The sequence below is a fragment of the Serinus canaria genome, chromosome 3 (assembly GCF_022539315.1).
Source record: "Serinus canaria isolate serCan28SL12 chromosome 3, serCan2020, whole genome shotgun sequence".
Classification (NCBI taxonomy): Eukaryota; Metazoa; Chordata; class Aves; order Passeriformes; family Fringillidae; genus Serinus; species Serinus canaria.
Genome location: NC_066316.1, coordinates 69,320,984 through 69,348,615, shown reverse-complemented (window position 1 = coordinate 69,348,615; position 27,632 = coordinate 69,320,984). Strand labels below are relative to the sequence as shown.

General features: G+C 43.3%; 3 protein-coding genes across 6 annotated transcripts in view; 1 reads left to right on the top strand and 2 right to left on the bottom strand.

The window, feature by feature from the left end:
- Positions 1-4,153, bottom strand: part of PDSS2 (decaprenyl diphosphate synthase subunit 2) — a 112,646-nt gene extending 108,493 nt beyond the window's left edge. Inside the window, exon 1 of the mRNA XM_030236242.2 lies at positions 3,733-4,153. Coding sequence (XP_030092102.2) covers positions 3,733-3,956 — 224 coding nt within the window. The 5' untranslated portion in view covers positions 3,957-4,153. The remainder of the gene's footprint in view (positions 1-3,732) is intronic.
- SEC63 (SEC63 homolog, protein translocation regulator) overlaps positions 1-27,632 on the bottom strand; it is a 564,354-nt gene that overhangs the window by 260,211 nt on the left and 276,511 nt on the right. The window lies entirely within an intron of this gene.
- Positions 21,350-27,632, top strand: part of SOBP (sine oculis binding protein homolog) — a 111,553-nt gene continuing 105,270 nt past the window's right edge. For all 3 annotated transcript variants that reach the window (XM_018917774.3, XM_009093164.4, XM_030235688.2), the window contains exon 1: positions 21,350-21,516. In XM_018917774.3, the coding sequence (XP_018773319.1) occupies positions 21,421-21,516 (96 nt within the window). In that variant the 5' untranslated portion in view covers positions 21,350-21,420. The remainder of the gene's footprint in view (positions 21,517-27,632) is intronic.

Sequence of the window (27,632 nt, the reverse complement as noted above, 5' to 3'; positions counted from 1 at the left end):
AGACAGGAGATTTGTTTGCTTCTCAAGTGAAAAGGAGGTCATACAACCATGCATTGAAAAAGTTTTGCTTTAGTCCAGAAAAGCCTGAAGAGGGGAAAAAACCAAGAAATGCTAGTTTTGAGTAGCTGCTGAAGACACTTCATTATAGCAAATCTTAAAGCTCTGAAAAACCATACATTGACTCACAGGACTACAAACAGAAAGATCCAGTAGTAGTCAGATTGCAATTTTGTTTCCAGAGTATCCATTAGGGGCAAATATTTTTTTTAAATGACAGCATTTCTTCAAAGTATTCTTTGTTAATATTGCTTATACACCATTTTCCACTGAAAGATCACAGTGATCAATGCAGGCTGCAATGAATGAAGTGCAATATCTCCAGTAAACAGATGCTACATTACTCATTTCACAGATAAGTAAATGCAAGTATGAAAAATTAAGTGACTTGCTCTAGTCAGAGAGCCAAAAGCACAGCTGTGAATCTCATCCAGCTACTCCAGCTTCCAATGATCCATTAACCACTAGACATTAGCCTTTCTAAAACCAAATGTAACCTTTTCCTCACATTTTGCCCTCCTTCTAACAAATCTGTCAAAGCTAGTGCAGGGGCTGTTCAAGTGGCTGACTTTAAGAAACCAAAATCTTAGAAATAAACCAAAAATAATTAAAAAATAAGCTCAACTTTACTGCATGGATTACAGAACTCCCAAATCTGTCACTGTAGGGCTCAGTTACCTGTCTCTGCCCTTCCAAGAGGAGGGTCAGCAATAGATCTCAGATTTAAAGCTGCTGGCCAGGCACAAACTTGGTGGGAGGTATCAGGGTCACACATCATCCCAGAAGAACACCTGCTGCAGTCCTGACTCACAGCAGGCACTTACACCCAGGAGCTGCCAGTGCTGCATCCAAACAAGAGGAAGAAATGGATGGGATCATCAGGGAAATGTATACTGGCCCAACAGCTGCTTCTCCACATGTCCTGTCTCACATGCACAGATACCTTTCAGCTGCCTTCTTCAAGGCTCTCGGCACAGGCATTGCACTGCACCAGCCTAGTGAGACAAAGCTTGACAAAATGTTAAAAACACCATCAACACCCTGGTAACCCTAAAGGCTTTCTGTGTGGTGGCAATTATGTCCTATGCTGTCTCAGAACTTATTCCATGCAGACAAGCACTGATAGGGAACCCTCTGCTTTAAGAAATCCTTAATGGTCTCAGGAAGACTTCAAAAGCTGGCAAAGCCTTTAGGCAGGAAGGGAGGGTAGACACAAAACCACTGATGACAAAATTCCACCAGTCGATGATGATTAAAGAAAATTGTTTAGACTGACAGCAAGCAATCAATTTGATTGTCATCACTTATAACCTCAAAAATAAATGAGTAGAAACTTGAGAAATAGCACATGCAACTAATCAATTTTACAGCACATATTTTTCAGTAGTTTCCACAAATACAAAAGTCTCCTTAAATGCTGGAGTACTTCTCAGCTATATATAGCATTTACTCACTCAGAGTCTCAAAGATTAGAGTTCCAGAACATATCAATCACTTAAGTATTTTTTTAAAAATCACCAAATAAAATATTTTAGATACCCTTGCTTTAAAACATTTGTCTGAACACCCAACAGGAAACCTTTGTTACTGTTTAGGAATGAGTAATGAGACAGATTTTAAAGTATTTTAAAAAATCCTAGTATCGAAAAATCATTACCTGTTTCCTAAATTGCTGTGATAAGTCAGAGCATAGATCTCCAATTCAAAACTAAAATCACTCACATTTACATTGAAACATGCAACACTGAAATTTCAGAAATAAATTATCATGACTATTGAGAAAGAATATGGTCAAATTTCACCTTATTGCAACATCACAGCATAAAACAGGGTGAGCAAGGTACAATTTGTGCATTACTGTGGGTGTACTAAAACTTGCCAGCAGGATATTAACTCTTCTTGCAGCACAAAGGTCAAGGCCATCAGAAATCCATCTGCAACAAAGCCCTTGGAAATACCAGTGAAGCCAAATAAGAAGGTCCAAAGTAAGAGCACAGGTTTCCAGTTTTATGTGAGTAAATACTTTTTCTTTCCAGCACAACACATCAGTTTAGCAGTGTGCTCTAAAACACATACGAATTTTTAAAATGAATGTATTTAATCCTGCTGAGCCTGGGCATGACTATATTCCTACTGGTGTTCCACAAGCCACAGGCTTACAGAATTAACCCTGAAGCAGCCCACTTCAAATAATAAAAAAACCCCAACAAACCCTTACATCACAGCTCCACCACAAAATTTCCAACCACGCCCCAAAATACTGCATTTAAAATTCCCAAACAAACCAGCAACTCCACCACACATTGAACAGGCACTCAAAAGTTCCACTTTAGCACTGCAGGTCTCTGTGATACTTCTGTGACTGCAGTGCAACCTTAGGAGACCAAACACATTGTGCTTGGCTCCTTCTAATTCCCTCCATTCCATCAACTGACCTTACAATGACAGAAGAGCATTTTCTTCTCATCCCTCCCCTTTATCACAACCTTCACTTATAAAAAGTTCAACAAAATCCCTTCCACCACCATTTCGAAAGTCAGGTATTTTCCATTTTTATTAACAAATTCATTTGTTTCTTGCAGAAAAGTCTACTCAAGGCCAATGTCTAAACCCCCCTTCCTGAAAGTTATGTTTCTCTAAAAAAGCTGTTTATCCCCTGCACTCGTTTTGTTCACTCAAGACAACCAGATTTAGAGACAGAGAGCTTGAAAAACAAATCTTGTTTTTATATCATTACAACACTGTGGATTTGCCAAGGACCACGAAAGAGCCACAATTTCCATTCCTTAAAAGAAAATCTGAACATCCACTTTAAACAAATGCTCATTTTTGTCTTACACCTGTTAAAAAATACTGTGCATGCTAAACTTGGATTCTATTAATGTTGCTATAGCTGCAGTTATAGCAAACACATATCAACCAAACAAAAAACACCAAAAACCCCAAAACCAAACAAAAAACACAACCAAAATACTAAAATCCACAACCAAAAGTGAAAAATTGCACTTTTATTTTTTCCTTCATTTTGGTAAGCGTCTGGAGTTTTATTGTATAAACTCACTGCCAATCAGTTCTTGTTTTAGAGTCAAAGAAAATCTGCTCAACAATCCAAATTTCTGCTTGGTGGCAGGAATGCAAGACTTCCATTAGTTTGCCTTAAGAATTAAAGAGTGGATACACAGCTTAGCAACCCTAAAATTCTCAACAACACACAAAAACTCGCAACTCCCAGGTGGATATTCCAAAAGACTTGGTAACAAAAGACACAGTTCTGAGAAGCGTCTCGAGCTTTTAAACTAAGTAGTCTCTCTGCTTTCTTCCTTGCTTTCTTTGCAATATATTTCTTAATTATAACAGAATACAAAACTGTTAGCGAGGCAGCCGCACTTTTCAAGAGTTTTCTTTTTTTTTTCCCCCCTCACCGCACGGGGGAAGCGCCGCACGTGGCCTCACAAGGAAGCAACTTCCGAATGACAGCGGATAACCGCAGGGAAAACCTGTCACGGCAGGGAAACGAGGATCCCGGAGCGGAGGCGAAACCTCCCGCCCCCGGGACAGCCTTGCCCTGGGGACACCCCACTCACGGCACGAAGCCCAGAACTTCTCAGGAGCTCTGCCAAGGGCTGCCGGCGGCCCCAGCCCCGCCGTGCCCCCACAGCTCCCACCAGCGCTTACCGGGCGGTGTCGAGAAGGGGGTGCTTGGTGCCCACCAGCTTGCGGACCTGCATGGCGATGTTGCTGAGCTCGTCGCTCAGCAGGCACCGCAGGCTCATGAAGGACGTCGGGTACCCCACGATCTTCTCGGCCTCGGACACCACCTGGCTCCAGGGCGGGCCGCCAGAGGACAGGCACCGCAGCCCGCCGCCGCGGACCCCGCGCCGCAGCAGGGCACCCCACATGCCGCCTCCCCGGGGACGCTCCGCTCTCCCACTACCGGCTTAGGCGGGGCCCCACACGCCGAGCGGTAGCGGACGAGTCCCGCTGCCGGAGGAGCGCCCCTGCTGTGTCCCGGCCGGCCCTGCCCGTGCCCCGCGTTCCCCCCGGCGGCGGCTGCAGGAGCGGGCTCATTGTGCCCTGGGGGCGGCCATCTTGGGCGTCGCAAACCACGGCGCGCCGTAAAGCGAGGGCGGCGAGGCGGGCGCTGCAGACGGGCGCTCTGGTGCCCGCAGGCAGCGAGAATTGTCCGCTGTCCTCCGTCCTCAGACATGGTGGGAGTAAAGCGCCGTCGCTTTTCTTCCCGCTCTGCCCTTATCCTCTCCCAGAGCCGTGGTGGAGGGTCCTGCTAGAGGGGGAGCACTCTCCGCGCCTGGTGTGGGCTCCCGGCCGGGGGTGCCCCACAGAGCTGGATGTGCTCTACCTCACCCCGGCGTTGCTGCATGGACCAGCAGGGCATAGAGGTCAGGTCCCACCTAAAGTGTTTGGCCCGTAGCCTTTAGCTACGCAGGCATGATTTCTGTGCTGGTTTGTTTTTTTTTTTTTTTCGCTGTTAGAATGGTCAGGCAGTGGAATAAGTTGCCCAGGAAGGCGATGGAAACACCAACCGTGAGTGTGTTCAGGAGGCACCTGGTTCTGGCACTGATGTGGTTTACGGGCGACAGTGCTGCCCTGACGCTCGGACTGACGGCTGGTGTTCTGATCTAGACGGTCTTTTCCAACCTCGATGATCCTATACTTCCATAATTGCATGGTATAGGTATTCTTTTTTGCCTCTTCTTGGAGCTGTCTGGGGCATGGCATCAACAGTCCTTTTTTACTGCCTGCTCTTGCGCTGTAGCTGTGTTGTATGGTGCTCTGCTGTGAGCCAGCTGAGGGGGTTATGGACAGCCTCCTTGTGAGCTGAGGAGGCACTTTCAACCAAACAGTGAACATCAAAAGGGACAGCTAATTTTGAGTGCCCGAATGAAGACTTCGGGGTCCCACAATTCCACAGTCGGGGCTGCTGTATATCGTGTTGTGTTTCCTTGATTCTGAGCACAGCCGTCCCCGATGCCTCTTTGCCGGTACCTGCCCCCAAAACTTTTGTGCATTCAGAGAAAAGACTTAACAGAGGAGAAAAATTAATTGGTCATCTTCAGAAATTTGGTTCAAGTGACTTCCTCCTTCTCCCAAGGAAGATTATGATGTGTTCCATCTTTACAATCACTGACATCCATTCCTTCTATATCTTCAAGGCTTTGTTGCAACAAATCAGGCAAAGTTTTGAGGAGAAAACTATTCTATTGACTACATTCCTGTTGAAAATGAGAGTTTTACTTTTCTTATCTTTGGAAATACAAGATCACTTTATTTTGTTTGCATTATTTAAAGAGAGTTACATTGAAGGACAGTACTGTAAAAGAAGGTGCAAATAGAAAACAATCCCATCACAAAGAAAGATGTCTAGGAAAGCACAATATATCTCTTGAAGTTGCAAGAGAGAAGATGCCTGTGTAGCTAAAAAACATTGTTTTCAATAACAATAACAAGGCGTTTATTGTTCTGACACTTGAGAGAACTGCAAAATTCTAAAAGGTACTGTCCTTAGGAAGGGCTTTGACAGTGGACTCAACAACACCTGGACATGCCTGTGGCATTTCATAAGGGGCCTCTCCCAATGGAGAGGGAAAAACTAGAATAGAGAAATCCTGTGAGAACTGGAAAGGTAACTTAAGAGTTAATTTTCTGGTATCAAATCTTTACTTTCTGTGCTGCCTGTCTCTGAGAGAATAAAGCTTTGCTTTGCAGGAGCTGCCACTGAGGCACTTTCGTTAGCTGGTGTCACAGAACAAACTGTTGCTAAATAGGGAGTTTCAGCTCATAAACACAGTTTAGAAATGACAGAATGCAGTGGCATGTTTCTGTGCAGAAAGCCTAAGTTAATGAAAATTGCCGGAGGGATGCACTTAAGAGGAGCTACTAAGGCACCTCATCCTGTAACAGTGACAAGTTCCTTGATTCATTTCCTGAGCCATATCCATTCTTGCACTTAATGTGGTTAGTGTTCTGTGAAAAACTTAACATGATTATACAATTAAAGTCTGCTTAAAATAATACATATAAACTGGGGAGAATTGGGGTTCTATGGGCAATAAACCTACCATCTCACCATGTGTGAGACTTTAACTTTTTTAATTTGCTGTTCTTTATGTTATTCTAGAAATCTGAATGCCTCTGCACTCTTTATGTAGAATTCTTTTAAGACCAAGTGGTTTAGAACTAGGGCAAGACCCTTGATGTCCACAACACTGCACACTATCACTAGGCCTTTCTCAGGATTCACCATCAGTATGTTGATGCTCTTTAATAGCAGCAATCGCTAGAGGAATAAAGCAAATATTTTGTCAGTAATTTTCCAGCTTTTTTATTATTGTTTCTTGACCACAGAGACTCTTTGAGAAGATTGTACTGTAATACCTAAGGACTTTCTGACTCTCACTCTCAGCCCAATGCCTTCATCCCTTTCCCTTCTCTTAGCAACCTAAGAGTCTTACTTCAGTGGTTAATTTTTGACTTCTGGTCCAACTTCATAGTTTCTTTATCCCTCACTCCTCACTTCTTTGCTTCAGTCCCACACACTATCCCTACAGGCTACTGTTCTTTCAATCTTGTCACAGCCTTCTTGTCTCACCATCAATAATCCTCTTATCTGCATAGCCTGTGTCCTAATCATAGGCTCTTCTTATCATATGTGTTTCTGGGTGAGACCTTCCAAATCCTTGACAAACCTTTTGCCAAATTTCAGATTTAGAGCATGGAGAGTTTCTCAGTCATGCAACCTAATGATATTTTTTAACACAAGGAGAATGGTTTTTTTTGCTAACCTCCTTTTTCAAACTGAGTGGACTATTTTAAAGATCAGCTTCAGGCTGGCACACCAATCACAGGAATAAATCATTACAAATTAGTTAATATTTGACAGTTACAAGCATCAAAAGCCAGGGCCCTATAATAGGCAATGATGGACCAACTTACCCATAGGCATTGCTGTTTGCACTGCCTGTTTCTGAAAGAGAGCTTCTCAGTTTTCCTCTCAAAATAAAAACCCCATCAGAAGCAAAAGTATGATGTACTTACCGTATCATAAGTTGTGTACAAAACCACATGCTTTTTTTCTTTGTTCATTTCCCCTCAGGATTGGAGAGAAAAATGTTTCACTATTTCAAGAACTTCAGTGACTGTACAATAAATATGTCTATTTCTTTAGAGTCTTAAGCAAAGAAAACTGAAACGCTTTTTTTTTTTTTTTTTTGTATCAATTGACTTTTTAAAGCCTCCCCAGGAGGAGAAAGGAGCCACTGGAGGGGGTCAGTATCAAAGTTGAAGAACAAAGATGACAGGTCAAGAGACACTTCTGTTTACATCAGCATGCTCTGGACCAATGTACCAGAGAATACATCAAAGCCACTACTAATGCCAGCTCTGGATCTCTTTTCTAGCAAATGAAACATGGAAATATTTTCCTGACTGTCATCTAAGATAAAACAATTGCAAAGCACTCTTGTTTGATTGGGAACATTTAAACTTTCAATTTTTCATAGTTACCCTGGCCTTATCCAAAATAAATTATGTCTATAGGAGAATGAGACTAGCAATGTTATATATTGTAGTAACTGTAACCTGTCTACATGACCAAATCTTCTAGATGCTGCTTAATTTTTTAATATGTTAAATCCCAGGTGCACTCTTAAGACTGTTTACAAAAATAAAAGTGAACAGAAATATGTCTGTTCCTTCCAAAGCACCCATTTAGTTGTTGTTCCCACAAACACCTATTCCCCCCCTCATCTTTCCCTCCTCCCAAGAACTGATTTATCCATGGCATCCTGGGAAAGCAGAGAGTTATGATCATTTCCATTTTGGAAGTCAGGAGGTTTAACGGAGAGGTTGTGTGATTTGTCTAAGGCATTGCAAAAGCCCTAAGGCAAGCTGAGAAAAGAATCCACTTCTCTTGACCTCCTTGTCTGTGCCTTGTCTGCAAGACTGCCTGTCTTCCTAGCAGCTGACAGAACTACTGACAAGGGCGAAGGCCGTATTGATCCTGTAGTTAGACACTGAAAAAACACCATCATTTAGCATCAGTTGTTTTCAGTAGGAGTCATGTCCCTTGGACAGAATTTGACACTTAGAAGTATTAATTTTTAAGTCTAATTATACCTATTGTAATACCAATATCAGAACTTGATACGTTGCTGGTTAATAAATGAAAACAAATGCAAAAGATTTTTTCAAAACAAGTAAATATAGCTGTGATACATAGGGGTGCTTTGACAGAGAAGGTGTACGTAACTCTTTTCACTCTGCGCACCAGGCTCAGGGATACAGTAGCTCATCAGGGATATGGTAGCTCATCGGTACATGGCACAGATGGAAAGCCAAAGATCCCGCTGGGTCTCAGCAGTGCCACGCCGGCAGTGGGACAAACCCCTCCTGTGCCACATGCCCTCAGAACGCAGCTGCCTCCTCACTGGCTCATCAGTCAGCACTGCAAAAGAAAGCAAAATCAATTGAAATCCCCCCATTTCAGCAAGCTGAGTATGAGCATGAGTAGGCGAGTGTGCAGCTTGGTAACATGACCCCTTTGTAGAGTCACTGTTTGTTCACCTCCCCACCCAATTTCCATTGTGAGAGCCTCTCAGGCCATCTCTTCTGATGGGCAGTGTGCTCCACTCAGGGGAATTTGGACTGACACTCAGAACAGAAACGTTTTGGAGATGAGTAATCTACAATAGAAGGAAGAGGAAGATAAGCGCATTGTTAGTTTCTGCTCATACGCAATCAAAGCAGACAAAACATCCATCATCCTGTACAATATTAGTCTTTAAATATTCAGCTTTATCAGTTCCCCATTCCTAATCCATCATTAACCACCCCATGAAGTCTCAGCTGATTAGCCCCACCTCTGCAGCTCAGCAAACCATTAACTATTTATTATTTGTATTTAACTGAACATCAGTAGCAGTAGAAAACTCCAACCAGACACATTTCAGAACCAGAACAAAGGAGATAGTCCCCTGCCTAAGGAATTAATGTTTTGGACAAGAGCGAAATGCAGAAAAGAGGAAGTGACAGCCATGCTGAACAAAAGCTTACCCACGGACCCTCTATTAAATTCCCACCCCACAAATTTCTAGATTTTTTATGGACTTATTTTCAATGAGTTCCATCTCCTTATGCCTTAAAATCAGAGAAGATGATGTGATTTGGGAGGGTACTGCAAGAAAAAAATGGTATTTTTTGTGCTAGGTGAAAAATGGTTTGAAAAACTATCCCTAAATCATGGAACAGTTATCAGGTAGTGATAGAAACTAGGGATTATAGACATAGGAAACTGGCAAACATACACAACATGCACATTTTATGTGGACTTAAATAAATGGAAATTGATTTCTCAGTTAAAATGCTTAGTTCTTGGGGATTAAATATCTGTAATTTATGAAGTGTTTGATTTTGCTTGTTTCTATTCACATGCGTAATCAAAACATAGATACAATTCTAAATGAGGGGTTTTTTTTCTGCTGGTAGTCCTGGGTTTGGACACCTTTTTCTTTCTTTCTCTTTTTATTACTTAGACTGGAAGCTAAGGCTGGCTGCACATTTCCTCTGAAGTAAATTTTGTAGAAGAAATCAGTGTCTTTGTTACCTCCACCTGGGTTTCTGTACCTTTCTATTTGTGAGTCCCCTTTGAAACATGCCTGAAAGATCCAGTTCCTGAGAAAGCCACTACCCACTCCCTGAGCAGAGCTGCACAGCACGAGCACTCCACACCAGAGACTCAGCACTGGCTTACTGTTTACTGATCAACTTTAAAGCCCAGAGCACTGGAGGAAACCGTTTTCTAAGGGACTTCTCTGCCCCTGTGTCCACTCACTGCCTTGCTACCAGGTGGAGAGAAATGCCTGTCTGGGAACCAAGCTCAATATATAAAACTGAACATGGATGATACAGAAAATGTTTTTTCAATTTGAATTGGAAAACTCAAAACCATTTGAATCCATCCTTGTAATTCGGAACAAAATAATGTATTTTAAGTAGCATTGACTAAATGGATTTGAGGAAATTAAAAAGCTATACATCTGTAATATACTGTGCTATCTATATACTTTACCTCAGTCTAGGTAAATGCTTCTGTTAAAAATAGGTATTTTCCAGTACTATTCCCTCTGCTTTTGAATTTATCCTGATGTCAGTCTGTTGGAAACAGGGTACAAGGGGTGATGCATTTATATTTACCTAGCACTCGACTCACTTGCATCTGTTCTCCTTTTAATCCCTGTAATTAAAATGCCTGCCTGCCTCTGCAGTACACACTCTAAAATAGTTCATATTTGGACATCACAACAATCATGGTTACTGCTGCAGAAGGACAAGAGGAAGAACAATTGACTTAGGCCACACAGTTAAGTACCTTTGCAAGGGAAAACATAAGCTACTAATGCAAAATAGAATATGAGAGCATTGAGTCAGATGAAAGGAACATTTAAAGTAGTACAGCCTGTCTCCCATAAGAGCCACAATGAAATTATTCAGGCAATAGATGAGAAATGATGCAAATATGGAGAAATGAGTTCTGTGGTATGTCCACCCAACTTCCACCTGACTGCACTTTGGAGACTTCTTGAGCCAGATGCTCTGTCAAGTCTATCATGTTTTATAAATGAACATGAAATGATTTCTCAGGTCTTCCAAGTCTGGCTTTTCCAAGCTCTTCTTTGAATCTGTTTGGGCCTATTTCCCTCCAAACATCCTGTGGACACAGTGTTCCCCAGCTTTTTTTTTAATGTGTTATGTGGAAGAACCCTACTTCATTTAATTTATTTTAAGCTTCTTATCTGCAGTCAGAACCAATGAGGAATGCCCAAACTAGTCTAAAATAATCTTGAACATCTCCATCCATTTCTGTTTTATTAATTCTCCTCGTCTTCCTTTTTTCCTCTGTAATGCCCTCTTTCTTTTTTCCTAATTTCTGGAGGCTGTCATGAGCTCTAAAGACATCTAACTTACAAATGCATGTCTATCACATAGCAAAATTCAAATGATTGAGAGCACAGCAGTCCTTCAGGGACAGAGTCTTCTGCAATGATGTCACTTACTTGCAAGTTTAGTCTTAAACTTTGGCACCTCAGTTGCTTTCCGAGCTCTTGAATGACAGTGACCTGATTTTCAGAGGTGCTTAGCACCCACCAGGTCTCCGAGGGAGCTGCAGGCACTCCACAAGCACAAGAGAACACTTTTATGCAAAGCATCTGCCTGACTCTGGGCACTCAGGTATTAAATAGTTTCTCTGGATTCACAGTGTAGTGACACAGGAAATCGTCAGCCCTGGAGTGAAATTAAGAGCCTTAGGACTGGCAGCACAACCCTTACTTATGGTGATTTAAGGTAAGTAGTACTCTTAATTAATATTCCTAAATGTGAATCTTCTCATTCTTTTTTTCAGGATCAGTGGAAAATGCTACAGAGGAGAATCATCTTACAAGTTTCACGTACTATAAATGTACAGATTTGCTATATCAGGAATGCTGCTGGAACATCTGATTTTCAGCTTTGTATCTGTTTTCACAGTAAACCACCAAAACTTCAACTTACATCTTCACCTGCACAATCATCTAATAGATACACTTTCCATCTACCCTACAATTTTTTCTCTTTCTCTGTTCCTCTCTTGGAACTTGTTCAGACCTATTCTCTAGCCAAAAATGGGTGGGTTTCTTTCCCTTCAGTGTACTCCTCTTTGCATTTCTTTTTGCTTTCTCGCCACCTTTCTATGTGTCAGCCTTGTTCCATTTCTTCTCCCCGGTGGCATTCAGAACTCCTGCTACTTTCGTACACTCTCACCATTTTAAGCTGCTTTCCCACATGCTGCCTTTCACGGAACACCTTCCATCCACTGATTTCCAAAGCACAGATGCTTGTTCGCTTTCCATGATGGCAACAACAGCTCTAAAGGAAACATATCGTTTCCCCTCCTGCAATTCATGCACAAATGCCTGGCATGTGCTGCCTGGAGAAAGCCTTTCAGCTTTGAATTTCCTTGCTTTTGTGGAATCTGTGAAAAAGTCTGATAAATTACAGCTTTGGCAGTTATTTCAAATAACTTTATTTGCAGCCAGCTGAGGTAAAATCTGTCAATGGTGCCATCCTTGTGTTCTTTCAAAGGTTGTTGGTGTTTCATAAGGGAGCTCAAAGTCAAGCTGGTTCAAAGGGAGGCTCACATTTCATTTTTTTCCAAGAAGGGTAGCTTACACGTTCTAATGGTGACAAGACTGTCTTACAGGACATAAGAGCTGGGTTCTAGTTGAGGCCATGAGTCTCTTCCAGTACATGTGTTTTGTTACTTTATCTCTCGCCTGATGATTTCTCATCTGTGAAACAGCTGTAATATTAACTGGTAGCTGTAATATTATTTAACAACAGACAAGAAGACCTCAACTCATCATATGGGTAGCAAGGTTTTGGAGATGGCCTTGGACCTGGTTTTAGTGCTGACAGTTTGGGCAAGGCCAGTGAACCTCAGTCTGCAGCTCCTCTCACTGTGGCTCAAGAGACACGAGCTGTGACACACAGCGTGCAGCAGGCAACTTCTCACCTTGTTCTGAGGGCCGAGAGGAAGACGTAATACACAGCCTTGGCTTTGCAAGCCATTGAGGCCTGAGCTTGCAGGAACTGTGATGCATCTGGGGACCTGTAGTGATACTCAGAATAAACACCAGCATGGCAGGGTTTGCCATGTGCATGAGCAGGATTTCAGAGCATGCTAATGAAAATAAGCATGGTGTTCCTGACCCTCTACTCCCAGAAGCTGTCCAAAGCTGGTCTCATGGGAAGCCTTTTCTGAGCCATCTGGGTGGATGGAAGCTGTATGTGTCTGTCTCCCATCTATACCCTCTGGTGACTTGAAAACAAGTGGTGAGAACATGTCAATTCTGCTTTAACCAGTAGCGCTGTGAAAAGAAATTGATAACCACACTGGACTTCAAGAATCTTGGATGGAGAAGGATGATCCTCTTTTAAGGCAAAAGATCTTGCCTGTGTAGAGAAGGATTCTCAGGACTGTCTTTGAGCAAAATCTACTTATGGTAAGAGACATAGATTATTATCATTAATGTTACATGCATGATTTAATTAGGAAAAGCCACACAGTTCATGAAAACAAAATATTTCCAGCTAATAGTATTACTAATTACCTAAAAGATCATGAATCAAAACAAATTTAATAAGATGCAGGAGAAAAGGCTGACAAGAATCTCATGAATTTCAGCAAAGAAATGTGAAATCCTGCACGCAAATCAGAACAATATTTGTGGTAACAAAGCTGGGGAAGCAGCTAAAAAGTAGCCTTGCAGGGAAGGCCCTGGGGACCCTGGTATTCAACAATCTGAACAGGAGCCAGCTGTGCAACCTTGCAGCAAAGATTGCTGGGGTGCATTAGGAAGAGCAGTGCTGGCAGGTTAATGGATGTGATCTTTCTTCTCTACTTAACTCTGGTGAGACACACCTGGACTGCTAGGTCAAGATCTGAGCTCCACCATGTCAGAGAGACATGGACACACTAGAACAAGGACAGTGGAAGACCATGGAGATGATAAAAGGACTGAAGCATCTGACGTTTGAGAGGCTGAGAGATTTGGGATTGTTTAGCAAGGAGAAGAGATGGTCCAGGGAATGTATGATCAGTGTGTATAAGCACCCAAATGGGTGGAGGCAAGTTGAAAAGGCAGAACCAGGCTTTTCTCAGTGATAGGACAAGAGGCACATGGGCACAAATCAAAGTATACCAAATTCCATGTAAACAGAAGAAAAGGGGTTTTTTTACTATGAATGTGGTCAAACACTGGAAGAGACAACCCAGAGATGCTATGGAACCTTCATACTTACTCAAGACATGACTGGACACAGAACCAACCTGCCCTGCTTTGAGCAGGGAGGTTGGACTGTATGATCTCCAAAGGTCTTTTCCAATCCCAGCAATTCTTTGATTTGCTAAATATCTGTCCCATTCTAGTCCTGACTATATCTCTGTTATGCATGCCCAAGATACGTTTGGATTTTTTGACAGACTTTTCACCACGTCAATGTGAAGGCATTGGCATTGTATATTAGGATGTGTAAATTAATGTAAATATAACTGAGAAGATCAGGAGATTGAATCACATGTCATGTACGATTCTGGGGGATGCTGGCAGGAAAACAAGCATTGCAGTAGAAGAGTAATTGTCAAATAATGATATGTCAAAGCTCAACTTTTACCAACTCTAAATCATTTAGTATAGATCAGTGTAGTTCCCTTGACATGTTTCTTTGGGTCCTGGAAAGAAATGAATAACCAACCCACTGTATCTTGTATATGCAATGCAGGGGGTAATTTGGACAAAATGATGTAATGTTTTTGAAAACATGACAAGAAAATTAAGGATGAAGAAACTCCAGAATGACTTTATGAATGAAAAGAACCTGCAATTGCTTTCCATCCCTTGACAGATGTTACTTAAACTGACATACTATATCATGCAACAAAGCTTACAGGGGAAATACAAGATTATGAGAAAATATATAAACCACTATCATTATTGTAAAAAATTCTTTTATTCTACACAGAGAGACAAAAAGAGTAGGGATACTTTTTAGGAAGAACTTGATGTAGAGTATTGTACCAGTATTTCCAGGAATTGGCAAAATTAATCTATTTTTTAAAAAAAGGAGTGAGGTTAAAAAGAAGGGAGAACTTTCTGCTATATCCCAATCCCACACAATCTTTCCCCCTCTTTCTCCTGCCATTGTAGCACTGTAGCATCTGGAAGACTTGCCTATTTTTTAAAGTAAAACCCAGAAGACTCTCTCCTGCCTTCTGTACAGAGAAGTAAAATAATCGGAAGAGGAGGAAACAGTCACTGTCAAGAAATGGTAGGTGAAGAAATGAATATGCCTTGCCTATAAACATTCTCAGCTCACCTTAGAGGGGGGTTTACAGCTTCGGACTGTTGCAGGGAGCACAAGTCTCCACCCCTCACCAGTTTTGCTTCCAACTTTGACAGTTGCCTGCTTTTGATGTGTGTAAAAAAACAGGGGCCCAGCACACATGGAGTGAGGAGGGTGCCTCAGTACCTCAGACCTTCTCCAAAGCAGCCTTTGCAGATCAGCATTTTAGATGTCAGCCCCAATGAAAGAAGAAACCCTCAAGAAAGTAGAGCTTAGTATATGCTCTTACCAACCTGTGTGACAGACCAAGTAGAGCACCATTTTGGACTACTTCATGAAACTTCAAAATGAAACTTCAAAAATTCATAAAATCTCTTTTTAAAAGATTCATTTCATTCTGAGGTACAGACCTTAGCTGTGATGAAGCTGCGAACCCATAGTTTGTCATAGCCAAGTTCAAGTCTGGTATAATGTGTCTAAGCTTTTTGTTCATCCATAGGTCCTTTATTTTTCTCTACCTGATTTTTGGCTTTGCATTCAATATGAAAGCATCACAGAAGAGTCACTGGATAACCAGAGTGGATAGGCAGAGTGTAGCAGTAGACAGATTATAAAGATTTTTCCCCACAGTCAATACTGGCATCCGGGACATATTTTTACTAATTTGTTTTTTAATGCAGTGCTACCTTATAAAAGGGTTTAATATTGATTGATTTTTAATACCATGGGTGTTCTCCTGTGTTAAAGACTTGTCCTTGCTTACTTTTGTTATAAGGAACATGAGAAAATAAACAAGAAACAAAAAGACATTTTAACAGGATGCTTAGAAGCATTTAACAAAGAATCATAGAAAGAAGTTAACTTTTCTTTATGTTTATCAAATTATGCGAGGATTCAGGCCAAAAGAGCAATTGTTATTAATAATTTAATAAGTTATATAAAGTTTCTCCCTTTTTTCCAAAGTTTCAAAAAGCATTAACGGTGTTAAGGCACTGTCTTGCCATTAATTCATACAGATTTGACACTGATACCCTAAAGCAGCACAAAAAAAAAAAAAAGAAAAGAAAAAGAAAAATTCATCAATATTAAAATATTTTCAAACATTTCCAGAACTTTGTATTTGGAAAGCCACCACTATTCCCATCTCAACTGCCATACTGAATCTGCGTTGCAAAAGCTACCTCTTGACGTTTTGCAGAACTGCCTCTAATCGTCTGAGGAAGCTCTGGATTGAGATTAGTATCCACAGCAGAAAGGAATCTACAGACACTACTGTGTGCGAGTAATGCTGTGGGCGTTCGTCCAAGCTCAGGAACGAGTGGAATGTACCCCTTCTCCAAGGTATGGGTGAAAAAACATCACTGAAGTGGAAGTGGGGTTTGGGTGGAACTGAAGCAAAAGAGAAGCTCATATATATGTTTTCCACGTTTATGAAAATGACTGTCTACTTATTAAAAAATATATTGAGAGCCAATATTTTAATTATTCACTGCATTTATTTACTTCTGATGGCATAAATAATCTATCATCTTAGCGTGCCAAACAAAAAGTCAGAGGAACATTTCCACTTCAAGTCAAACAACAAAAAAAAAAAAAAATAAACCAACGTAATGGAACTTTTCTATGAACTCACATAATGAATTTCTTTGTTTAATTAAACACTTCAGCAAACCAAATACCTGAATTTAAATTGCTGTTTATTATGGCTTCCCCTCTGATACAGGTGAAAGACTGCATAGACATATGTTTTCCACGGTGACTGGCATTACCAAGCAACCTGATGGAGAGCTGACAACACCTTGGCAAGCAGGGAATAATAAGGTAAATTATCAGCAGTATTAAGAGAGCCCAGTTTCAAGCCTCACCTTTACTTTGGCCTGCAACGTCTGGGTCTGTTACTTGGGGGAAAAAAAAAAGAGACAACAGCCTCCCTTTTTACCTTCAGCTTTCCCCCTGCGTGTGTGGGTTTATACGTGCATAATCGCACGCAGACTGGTGCTTAAACACGTTTCGGTGTCCGAGGCTCCATGATGCGTTTCCCACCGCTGGGAAGGAGCGGGACAGGAGGGGGAGCTCTCGCCGCAGCCGCCGGGCGGGGATACTGCTCCTCGGGCCGGGGCCGCCGGGGCAGCGGCTCCTCCGCCCGCCCGCCGCCACCGCCTCCCGCCGGGCAGCACCGCCGCTCCGGGGATGGTCCCACTTGTCCCGATTTTGCCTCTGAAAACCGACACGTTGTTTTCAGATGCCCCCAGAGCACCGCTCGATTGTTGCTGTTGCCTTCTAAAAACCTTATGCTTTAAAGCCGTCGTGCTGCTTACGTATTTAGCAGCTGGAAAAATTAGGCCTGCTTGTTTATCTCGTTCTACCCAGCAGGAAAAAACTAAGAAGAAATAGCTCATTAATAATATTAAAGAGACTTATGCATTAATAAAGGCCAAAATAAAGAACTTGGAGCAAAGTGTTTCTTTTGTGTTACCTGAAAACAGCTCTGGTATGTGAATAGGTACCCTTGTAAAACATTTAAACATTAATAAATAAGACTATGAGCAATAGAATATAAATTAAACCGGGGGTGATTTATTTTAGGCAACTAATTTCCGCATGTAATTTTATGAATGATACTTATTTTTCTGAAGTCCGAATTACTGTGCTTGCAAAAAACCCAAGTGCAAATTCAGAGCTGGAAACAAATCTGTGATAGAACAAAAATAAGGACCTTAGTAAAACATTGGGTGTTTTAAAAACATGTGCTTGAGCAATGAAAGGAAAAGCTCAGGTTCTTGCCATGACTTAGAGACCACCAGAAGGCAGAATCCCATAGTTTTTTCCCAGTTTTAAAAGTGACCGAAAAGCCAACCAGCTTCAAACCCTTGAAAGACAGCGAGAGACTTTCTCTTCTGCACTGTAGTTAGAGCACACTCTCTAATAGACTGATTTTAAAACACCTTTGAAATTTCACTAGGAATTTGGTCTCATTAAACTCAGGAGTAAAATCTTCACTGATTCCCACATGATCAGGGTTTCGTTATTGGCTGCAGACTGCTTACTGATACCACATACCCCAGTATCTCTGTCTCCTAAAATAAATCTGAGCAGTTCTATTGATCCAATATGTCACCTTTATTCACCTGTTTAAGATGTTTGCAGAATCCATATTGAGAGCTACAGAAACAGGATTCTTTACCAAAAATACAGCTTTTTATACAAAAAATATATGGTGCCACAGTTCAGTAAATGTGTTTAATGTTAGGGTGCCTGTAATGTAAATAGCAGATTTATTTTCTCATAACTTTTTGGAGATGTTCAGATCAATGCCATTGTATGGCTGACAAATGTGTGGCTCCCATAGATTCTGATATTCTGCCTTCCCTTATGAATTCGCGAGTTACCACTAAAACCTGAAAGTGTTCCTTTTTGTTAGTCATTCCCTCACACTTAGTAACAAGTGGAATAACTAGATGGTTTCCAAAACTTATTTCGGTACCTCCAATGTGTGTCAGATAACGTCTGAGCACTCTAAATGCATGAACTTCTGTGTTGACAGTGGATGGTCCTCCATATGCTGCCACTAGAAGAACAACTTCCCAAGAATATGCAGTGTAATAATATGCAATACATAAAGGTAATAACAGCTCTAGAAAAGTAGGAATCGTGACAGTTGAGGAAATAACCTGCTGTGAGATGGAGATATTATTATCAGGACACAGAGAGGTAGAACTTTTGTATGCGTCCCAGTCCTACATTAAATACTGGAATAAACGTATGTTTATTTAAGGGTATGTTTTAAGACTGTGGCTTTCATCTGGTGGTTGACAAGGTACTGGGGGACTGGAGGTTCTTTTTAAAGATCTTACCAGAAGTAGCTGTGAAATAGAGCCTACTGTCAGGAGAAATAAGTTCACATCTCCATTCAAAAGTATGCAGAAAAATACTGTGAAAAAACCCCAGCTGAATGTCGTTACTTTTGGTGATCAAGAAGTGAGAATCAGCATTCAGAACTGGTAGCAAAAGGGGTGGGAAGTGCTTCAGTTTGCAGCCAAACCTTCAGATGCTAGTCAGGAAAACTGGAATGACAGACTTGATCCTGAAGCAAATTCATTCTGGTCTACTCGCTATAACCTGCTGTAGTCACATCACCTAGGCTTGCAAATACCTTCTGTAAAGTACCTTCCAACAATAAAGAAAGTTCTGTTTATGCTGGGAGTTTGAGATTAATCTTTTTGTCAGATTGTCAACTCGAACCTGTTAAATTTATGCAGTGCTTAATGAAACAGTGTCAGGGCTTTATTACGATACACATAGTAGGTGTTGAGAAGCAGTCCTCTGATGTTTCACTGAACTAGAACCATTTGAGGCAATACTATGTTTAGCAAGAAATTTTAAGGTTTTCCTTAAAACTCTCCCATCCACTCTACAGAGAAACTAGCCATATGTCTAATACAAGAACTAGTTTTGTCCTTTTCCTTAGAATGACACTGTATCAGCAAGGTGGTGGCTGTTTGAAGCACAATAGTCATCTGAGGTTGACTGGCTTTTTCCAGCCAAAGGTTTCAAAGAGTCAGTCATGTGAGTTTGTGTTTAAAAGCCACTTTCCCTTGTGCTCTTATTCTTATTGTGCGAAAGAATACACTGAGATTCTAGGAATATCTCCTGTACTTAATGAGAGCTTAACTGTACCCATTTGTTTGTAATAGAATACGGTAAGCAAAACATAGAGGTGAGGTTGGTGGTGGTGGTGGGGCGCAGGAGGAGGGAAACCTCCCTACTAAGCACTGTCCTTTGAAGGTTACCTGTAGTCAAAAGTTAGTTTCCACAAGTTTGAGAAATCACTGTATTTTAAAATATTACAAGCAAGAAAAAAAATAAACCTTGTTTCCTTCTCGTGCTTGCTGCTTGGTGGGTTTGAGCCCAGACCTTGTGTTCCTGGGGTGTGCAGAACAGACCGAGCCCACAGCCCACGAGTCCTGCTGCGGCTGAACTCCTGCAACTCTTTGCTGTCAGCAGAGCCTCCTCGAGGGTCTCTGCGAGGTCCTGCTGCTTTGGGAAAAACAAACGATCAGGGCTGGGTTTTTTCCAGCATCTGCCTGATTCTTTCAGGCAGCGAGGGGAGTGGCAGCACCTTCGCCTCGCAGCGGCCGTGACCTTACCACTGCGGATGTGCTCTAGGATTTTACAGGTTCAGTCTGGTTGCTATCTCATCTTTTGATGCTCGATGCTCTAACAGCTGAGACTGTGCAAAATCCTCGCTTCCTATTCTCAAAGTCACGGGGGGAAATGCGCCCCGTGTCTCTAGAAATCGCTCTGACAGGCAAGCAGGCAAGGCTCATTTTAGTAACGAAACGAACAAAGTTGTGCTCAACTTTTCATGCTAAAAAGTGCCTGTGATTTAAAGCTTCGGAAACAGAGAATGTAAATTAAACATTGTTGTACACAAACCGAACTTGTCTTTGACAGGCTAAACAGAGATTTTTATGGGGAGCCTACTCATGCCCACACCGAACACAGTTCATTTCTCGACTGTGGATTTGGGTGTTTTTATAAAAAACCGTATCATTTTAAGGTGCGCCGCAGCCGTAATGAGAAACCCCGTACGGTTACAATTGTGACTATCGGAACAATGGACACCCCCGTGCCGTAATGTGTTGTATCGGGTAATCAGGGACTGCCAGGGAAAGCGGGAAAGCAGAGCCTAGGAATAATCAATGTATCGCCCACAGTGTGTGCTGTAATCCGGCACCTCCTCGCTGAAGCGCGTCCCACCAAACCATTCATCCGCACCTCCCCGCCGCAGATAAAGGGAAAACCAGGAGTGATCGGGGAAGAGCCTCGGCTGAAAGCGGCAGGGACGGGACGGGACGTGAGCGGACAGGACGGGAGCCGTCGGGACGGGACCGGTCGGCTGCGTAGGGGGCACAGACCGGGCGGACCCCTTAGTGTCCGAAGGGGGCACCGGGCCCCCCTCTCCATCCCGGGCTGTGGGCGGGGGCGGGTGCGCACCGCCCCCTCCTCTCCGCCGCGCTCCGCTCCGCCCGGTGCTCGGCGCCTCCCCCCTCCCCGGCTCCCATGGCGGGCAGCGGCGGCCGATTCGGTGCCGGCAAGCCCCGCCCGCCGGCGGTCCGGGGCCGGCCTCCCCCTTCCCTCCGCCGCCCCCTCCGCGGCAGCCCGCCAGCAGCGCCACAGCAGGCGCGGGGCCGGCTCGCTCCGCGCTGCCTCCCGCCCGCCCGCCCCGCCGCTCCCATGCGGGCCGGCGGCGAGGCAGAAGATGGCTGACTCGCCGGGGCACCCGCGCCCCTGCCCGCCCGCGCCCCCCGCCCGCCCGCCGCCGCCGCGCTCCCCCCGGGCCCTCCGCGGCGCCGCCTGCCACCACTGAGAGCCGCCGCCGCCGCCCCCCCGCGCCCCTCCCGGCCCCCCCAGAGCACCAGCAGCCATTTCATCTCCACCACCACCACCACCAAGTAGGCGCAAAAAATGGCAGAAATGGAGAAAGAAGGGAGACCTCCCGAAAATAAAAGGAGCAGGAAGCCGGCTCACCCGGTGAAGCGGGAGATCAACGAGGAGATGAAGGTAGGTGCCTGTGATGGGGACGGGAGCGGGGTCCCCCCCCCCACCCCCCGCCTCCGAGCATGGAGATGAAATAAGAAAGGATCTCTTGTCATTTTTTTTTTTTGTAGGATGCACTGAATGTGTCTCAACTCCGCCTCCTGGGCTGCAAACAGAGACGAATTCACAGGCTGCAAATCCTGTTCATTGACCAGCTTTATTTATTTTTTAAAAATAACTCTCTCTTTGGGCTTTTAAGCTCCTCGGGTGCCAATGATGAGCCTTTTTTTTTTTTTTCCCTCTTTCTTTCTAAAGCCACCCTCTCAGGTAGCTGCGAAGCCCTTAAAGTTAGGAAAGAAAGGGATCTCTTTTAAACACTGTATTTCTGTCCTTTTTTCAGTCCCCAGCTGCAACTGTGTAATTAAATTGTCAAAGTGAAACGTTGCGGTCTGAGCCGTGCATCAGTCTGGCACTTGAGCGCGGAGACCCCTTTTCTCCCCTTGCCCCTTTCGCCTCCTCCTCCTCTGCTGCACCGCTTGGCTCCGCGGCTCGCGGCAGCGCAGAGGTGTCGCTGGAAGGTGGCTTGTCCAAGGGCTGCTTTTGATGGAAGTGTATTTACCGCGCGGAGGACTGTCCTGCTTGATAGAAACCGGTGCCACTCCAGCTGTGCTCTGGCGGCCGCTCCAGATGTTGGGATGGCTGCGATGGCACAAACCCGCTATTTTGGAACTTCTTTTATCATTAGGTCGCTGTTCCAGGCTAGACCGGTCCTAATTTTTGCGCCTGTTTTCCAAGTCTGTTCCCTGCCTGTTTGATATCTCTAATTCCCCAAAGTTGGTAACAATGTATTGCTAGACTTTAGCTGAACTTGTTGTTAAATGCGCCGATAAAGTGACTAAAACAGCATAGTCTGGCTACGAGATAAAGCTGCTGAGATTTAATTTGAGTATGTCATTTATTAAAAGCCTGATTATAAGTGGAAGACTGCCTGGAAAATGTCACTCGTTCACATAGTATGTATACTATATAGGCGAATGTATAAATATGCATGATGCCTAGTGAAAATATCTTTGCTTTCCGGAACATTGATCTCCCCATATAAAATTAAACGGGAATGCGCCGTCCCCTCCCCTCTCCCCTCTTTTGCACACCACTAATTTCGGTTAGGTGCCCTTTCCTGCCCAAGGCAGGCGTTCTTGTTCTTGCTGCCTGTGTAATGAGCGTGTACATGGTTCTGTGTGCACTTCAAGTGTAAATGTGGACAAGAGTAGTACTAGGGGCATGAACAAAATAATGTGTTGGTGCATCAGTTTGGAAACAAACTGTAGTAGCTTCAAGTCTAGAGGAGCAGGATCTTTCTTTGTGAGATATGTGACACATCCTATTTTCGGAGAGGGCTCTGTGCAGCCACCGGAGAGTCACTGCTCATTGTAATCCCACATAGTTTTGAGGACTGCAGAGGTCTGTAGTACAGGGCATTGGCCCCTCAGAGCATCGCCTAATGTGATCTATATGGATTGCAGCTTTTAAGTTTCATAGGTTCTAGAATTACAAATTAGCTAATTTTAATCAAAACATGTGAAATGTTATCCTGGCTGGATATAAAGGCTGACTGTGCTGGATCCTCTGGGTTTGTTTTGTTTACTTTGGCTGCAGGCACACTCAGCGGTTTGGGAGATAGTTGTTCTTCTACAGTATAACAGATGTTTGTCTGAAAGGGTGAGGAAGAAACAAAAACAACATTGTGTGAAGGAGAAAAATTACACAATTTTAAACTAATGCTTTGGTATTAAGCACTGGCATTAACCTTCATGTAGAGAGTTTCTCTTTTTTAATCATGGCTAACTGCTTAAGGTCAAGGAACCTCAATATTTCAGCTGACTTAAAAACTAAAGGTGTGTAGAAAGGACATTTTGAACCCATGTAATTTCTTGTTGAGAGTGAGACAGCTGATGGCAGAACATTCCATAGCCCACCTTTCAGCATTAACTATGCTATATGTGCTATGCATTTTTAGTAGGGCTGTTGGCTGCTATCATGTAAGAAGTGAAAAAGAGGGGTGAGGAAAAAGAAGTTTGAATTTTTGACTGGTTGAGAAAGTTAAAATCCTGTGGTGATCATTTACCCTTTTTCTTTACTGATGAACTGACGTCTAGTTGTTCTTAATAAACCCGGAGAACACAATAATGTAACAAATTAGTTACAGTGTGCAAAATGTTTGCAGTGAAATGACAGAGGGAGCACAATGTGCCCTTGTGTAGGTTTGTATCTGTAATGTTCAAACAGGCTGGCTGTTTCCCTTCATCTGAACTGCTTTCATCTGGACCAGTGTAAAATAAGCTCTGGTAAGTAATCACAGCAGAGCAGAAAGAAAGGAATGTATACAGCAATAGACAGCCTAAGCTGTAAAAACTGTAACCTGAGTATCAGCAGCAGATCAGATATCAAGGCTTTAAGGTAGGGGAAATGAAAGAGATGAAGGGGAGGAAAAGACGAGAGAGGGAATGGAAAAGTCAGCTTGGAAAGTAAAGGAGAAGTAGGAGGGCCCCCTCAGGGAAATTTGGCTCAGGGGTTAGGGAATTTTATCATGGTGTACAGTGACCTACTCAGGTTTCAGCCCACGTTGGATCAGATTGCCTCCCTTTGCTAGCAAAAAGAAAAAGGACTGGTGTATATGTGATTTCTTTTTTCCCCCCTTTGGATAATAAAAAGGCCATTGGTACAAGTGTCTATTTTAAGTACAGTAAATTCAGGGCACTATGAATGAGCAATAATATTACCTCATCACAGAGACTTCCTTTGAGATTTGCTGTTTGATACAGTCCGATATTTACTCGAGAAGGATCACAACACCTAACTGCTTGCTTTAGTGTTTTCCAACAGTAGTGTCACAGCTTGGTTTTAGCATGACTGGATGGATATTCAGGTTGCTCGCTCTTTCCTTATGCCAGATATTGAGTTACGTTTTTGTTATCGCTAACCTAATGTACACGATGGTTATAACAAATTTGAATTTGATACAATGTTGTGTGCAAAAAGTACATGACTCCGCATAGTTTTCTGATATTACGTTTCAATGAAAACTATATTCACAAGAAACTGTTTTGTTACACTGTGACCTTTACAGCCACTCTTTTATATTTTCTAGTTGTTTTTTCTTTTGTCCTCCTTCCTCCTTCAGATGAGACTTTCCAGTTTTTCTTCCAGAGGTAGCATTCACCTCATGCTCTGGAGGAAAAGCAGATGCTTATTCTGAAATTCAATTTGGTGCCATTTTCACTTGCTGGTGAATAACAGAACACCTCATAGATCCAAACCTATTGTCATCAGGGAACCCACTACTGTTTTGAGACCAAAGTATCTGTAAAAGTTAAATTGATGAAGGCACTTGTCTAGGCACGGTGGTGGATCCCCCATCCATCTCCCCTCACCCTATTTCCATTTGCCATCCTGCTGTCAGGAAGCAGTGCTGCTCGGGAGGAGTAGCTAGGTGCTCTGCAATGCTGTGAGGTGAGGTTACATCCAGTGCTGAATTGCACTGGAAGTTCTCCTGCACAGATGAGGCAATGTATCCATGTGTCTCTAGCAGCTGAAAGGTAAGCAATTAATTTGCGTTGTAATTTCACAGGGCTGCTCCGTGTGCCCAAGGAGTTTGCTGTCCATAAATATGCTCAAAAACTAATTTGTATCTAAAATTGGGCTTTGTTCCTGGTGCCTAGAGCTTAGGGCAGCCCCATCTGTTATCATTTAATGGTAAACTCATCAGAATATCTTTCAGTTTTGTGTTTAAACATTCCCTATTTGGCATTTGAAAATACTACTGTCAGGAGGAGGAAAGCGGTGAAGCAGGCGTAGCAGCCCTGCGCCTGGAGCGAGCCAGTTTGCTCAGAGTGCTCGGAAGGTTCCAAGAAAACTCCTCCCTTCTCTCCTGAAAAGCAAAATATATCTTTGGGAAAGTGGAAAAGCAGGCAGACTTTATCAATTGCGTTATTTCAGGAGATCAAGGTTTTTCTGTGGAGTATGCATGGAAGTTTTGTGGGATGGCTGCAAAAGGGTTGCCTGTCTGCACAGGGAGCCTCACCTGACAGGGCACTGCAGAAATAGAGCTTCCCCAAACAAAGTGGGTTATACAGAACCAAACGTACATGGGAGGACAAAGGAAGGTAAAACATAATGGAACTGTGCTTTCTGATAGTGTAAAGGTCTAATCACAGAATTCAGTGTGGCAACAACGTAAACAAGCAAAGAATGTGAGGGCTGGGAAAAAAGATCTAAGTTTGTATAGTGCCCCTAGAAACATTTTTATTTCCTTGATGCAATGAAAGTGAAAAGTGAATTTGTGGGGCTCTGCACTGAGTGGGTTATGCAGGCAAGGAAATGGAGTGGAGCCACTATGCTTCCTCCCAGATCTGAAATAAACATTCAACAGCAGTAAAACCTAGAAGAAAATGAGTCTGACAGACTCATGCTCCCCTGTGTTTCCTGCCTCCATGTTTGCCAGGCCTCATTCGGTGAAGCCAGGCCTCGCCCCCTGTGAATAGGGTTCATAGAGAAGGAAAGTCGAGAGATCTAAGATGGAAAGACATGCATGGCATAGATTGAGAATGTATTAATTAGCAAAGACTTGGGGAAATGATGCGTTGTAATGTAAAAAATCAAACTGTAGGTGTATTGTTACGATGAAATGAATCCTAAAGTGGGAATAAATGTGATTATATTTTTACTGCCTAGCCTATAAGTCAGATTCAGAAAGGAGGGAAACTGCAGTCTAGCGAGTCAACACACTTTTCTTCATCTTTCAGGGGAATAGGGAGCAAATTCAAATAGAAATACCAATGAGCATAACAGTCAGTTATCCTGGCTCTTCAGGAGGGAAGGTGTTTCTGTGTAGTACAAGAGTAGAGAAATCATACAGTTAAAACACGCAAATTGCACGTTGTCCCACAGTGGTGCTAAGTGCTTTGGGACTTAGCAGTGGGCAAAAGCTGGATTGCCATCCTTTTGGAAGGAAGGGCTTTGGCTGTGGTGTGTGACTGGGGCCACCAGAGAGTTTTTGGGCTGGTTTCTTTGGCAGCCATGAGCTGGTTGTGCCACAGCTGTAGCGACTGCTCGGGCAGTCAGCAGCTGCAATGGTGCTCTGTCAGCTGGGGAAGAGCAGGAGGTTTGGCTCCTGTGGGATGTTAACCAACTGCCTGGGTGCACTGGCAGCTGCAGAGGGGACTGGTGTTTCCACTGTGGTCTCAAAAGCTTGTGTGCTTGGTGCATGGCGTGGCAGAATGAGCACAGAAGGACGTGGGACAGGATTTCTGTGGTTTTCTTCTCAGCTCTGACGCTGACTCGCACTGTGGGTGGCACCAGGGCTTGGTCTCTGTTTTTGCACAGGGGACTGAGCATTGCCTCCACACCTGGCTGAAGTTAGGCTCCGTGCTGTACATTTGCAATGAAATCTGTGGGTCCCTGCAGGGGGACTCCTTTTGGGCTGAGTGGATGTAAGGGTCTCAGTTTAGCAGTGTGATTGCTGACCTGAGATTTTACTGAATATGAGTAAGGTTTTCTTTCTACACTAGTCTGTCACATCATCCCAGCCCTTTGGCACAGCTGTGGGAATGGGGTGGCAGCCTCATCCTGCAGAAACTCCACATCCTTTTGGGGAATGAGTCTGAAAGTAAGCATGGACTGCCTTAATGCCTCTGCTGTCTTGTTCCTGCCAAAGCTTTGAATTGCAGCTCCTTGCACATCTTCCATTGGTCATCCACACCCACCTTCGCATCTCCTCCCTGGTCTTTGGCAGGTCTATGATCTTGCAATTCCTCTGGGTCCTGGCTAGCCTGCTTGATCACTGCTGTTTCTGCTTTTCTGCTTCAATACTGAGTCCACATTCCTGCTTTTCTCAAGCCTCAGTGTTACAATTATCACCCTTCCTTTCACTAAGCCTTTGACACTTGTGTATCTTTCAGAGATGTTCTGCTCTGCATGTACAGGTTGTGTATTAATATGCTTTCTTCCTTTCCTTAGCTTCACCAAGAACTGGTCTTTGTCTCTTACTTTTTTCTTTTTCTTCTTTCTCCCCTTCCCTGCATTCACACAGAGAAAAATTACCTAATCATTTGTGTATTGACTATTGCCACCACACTGGTCTT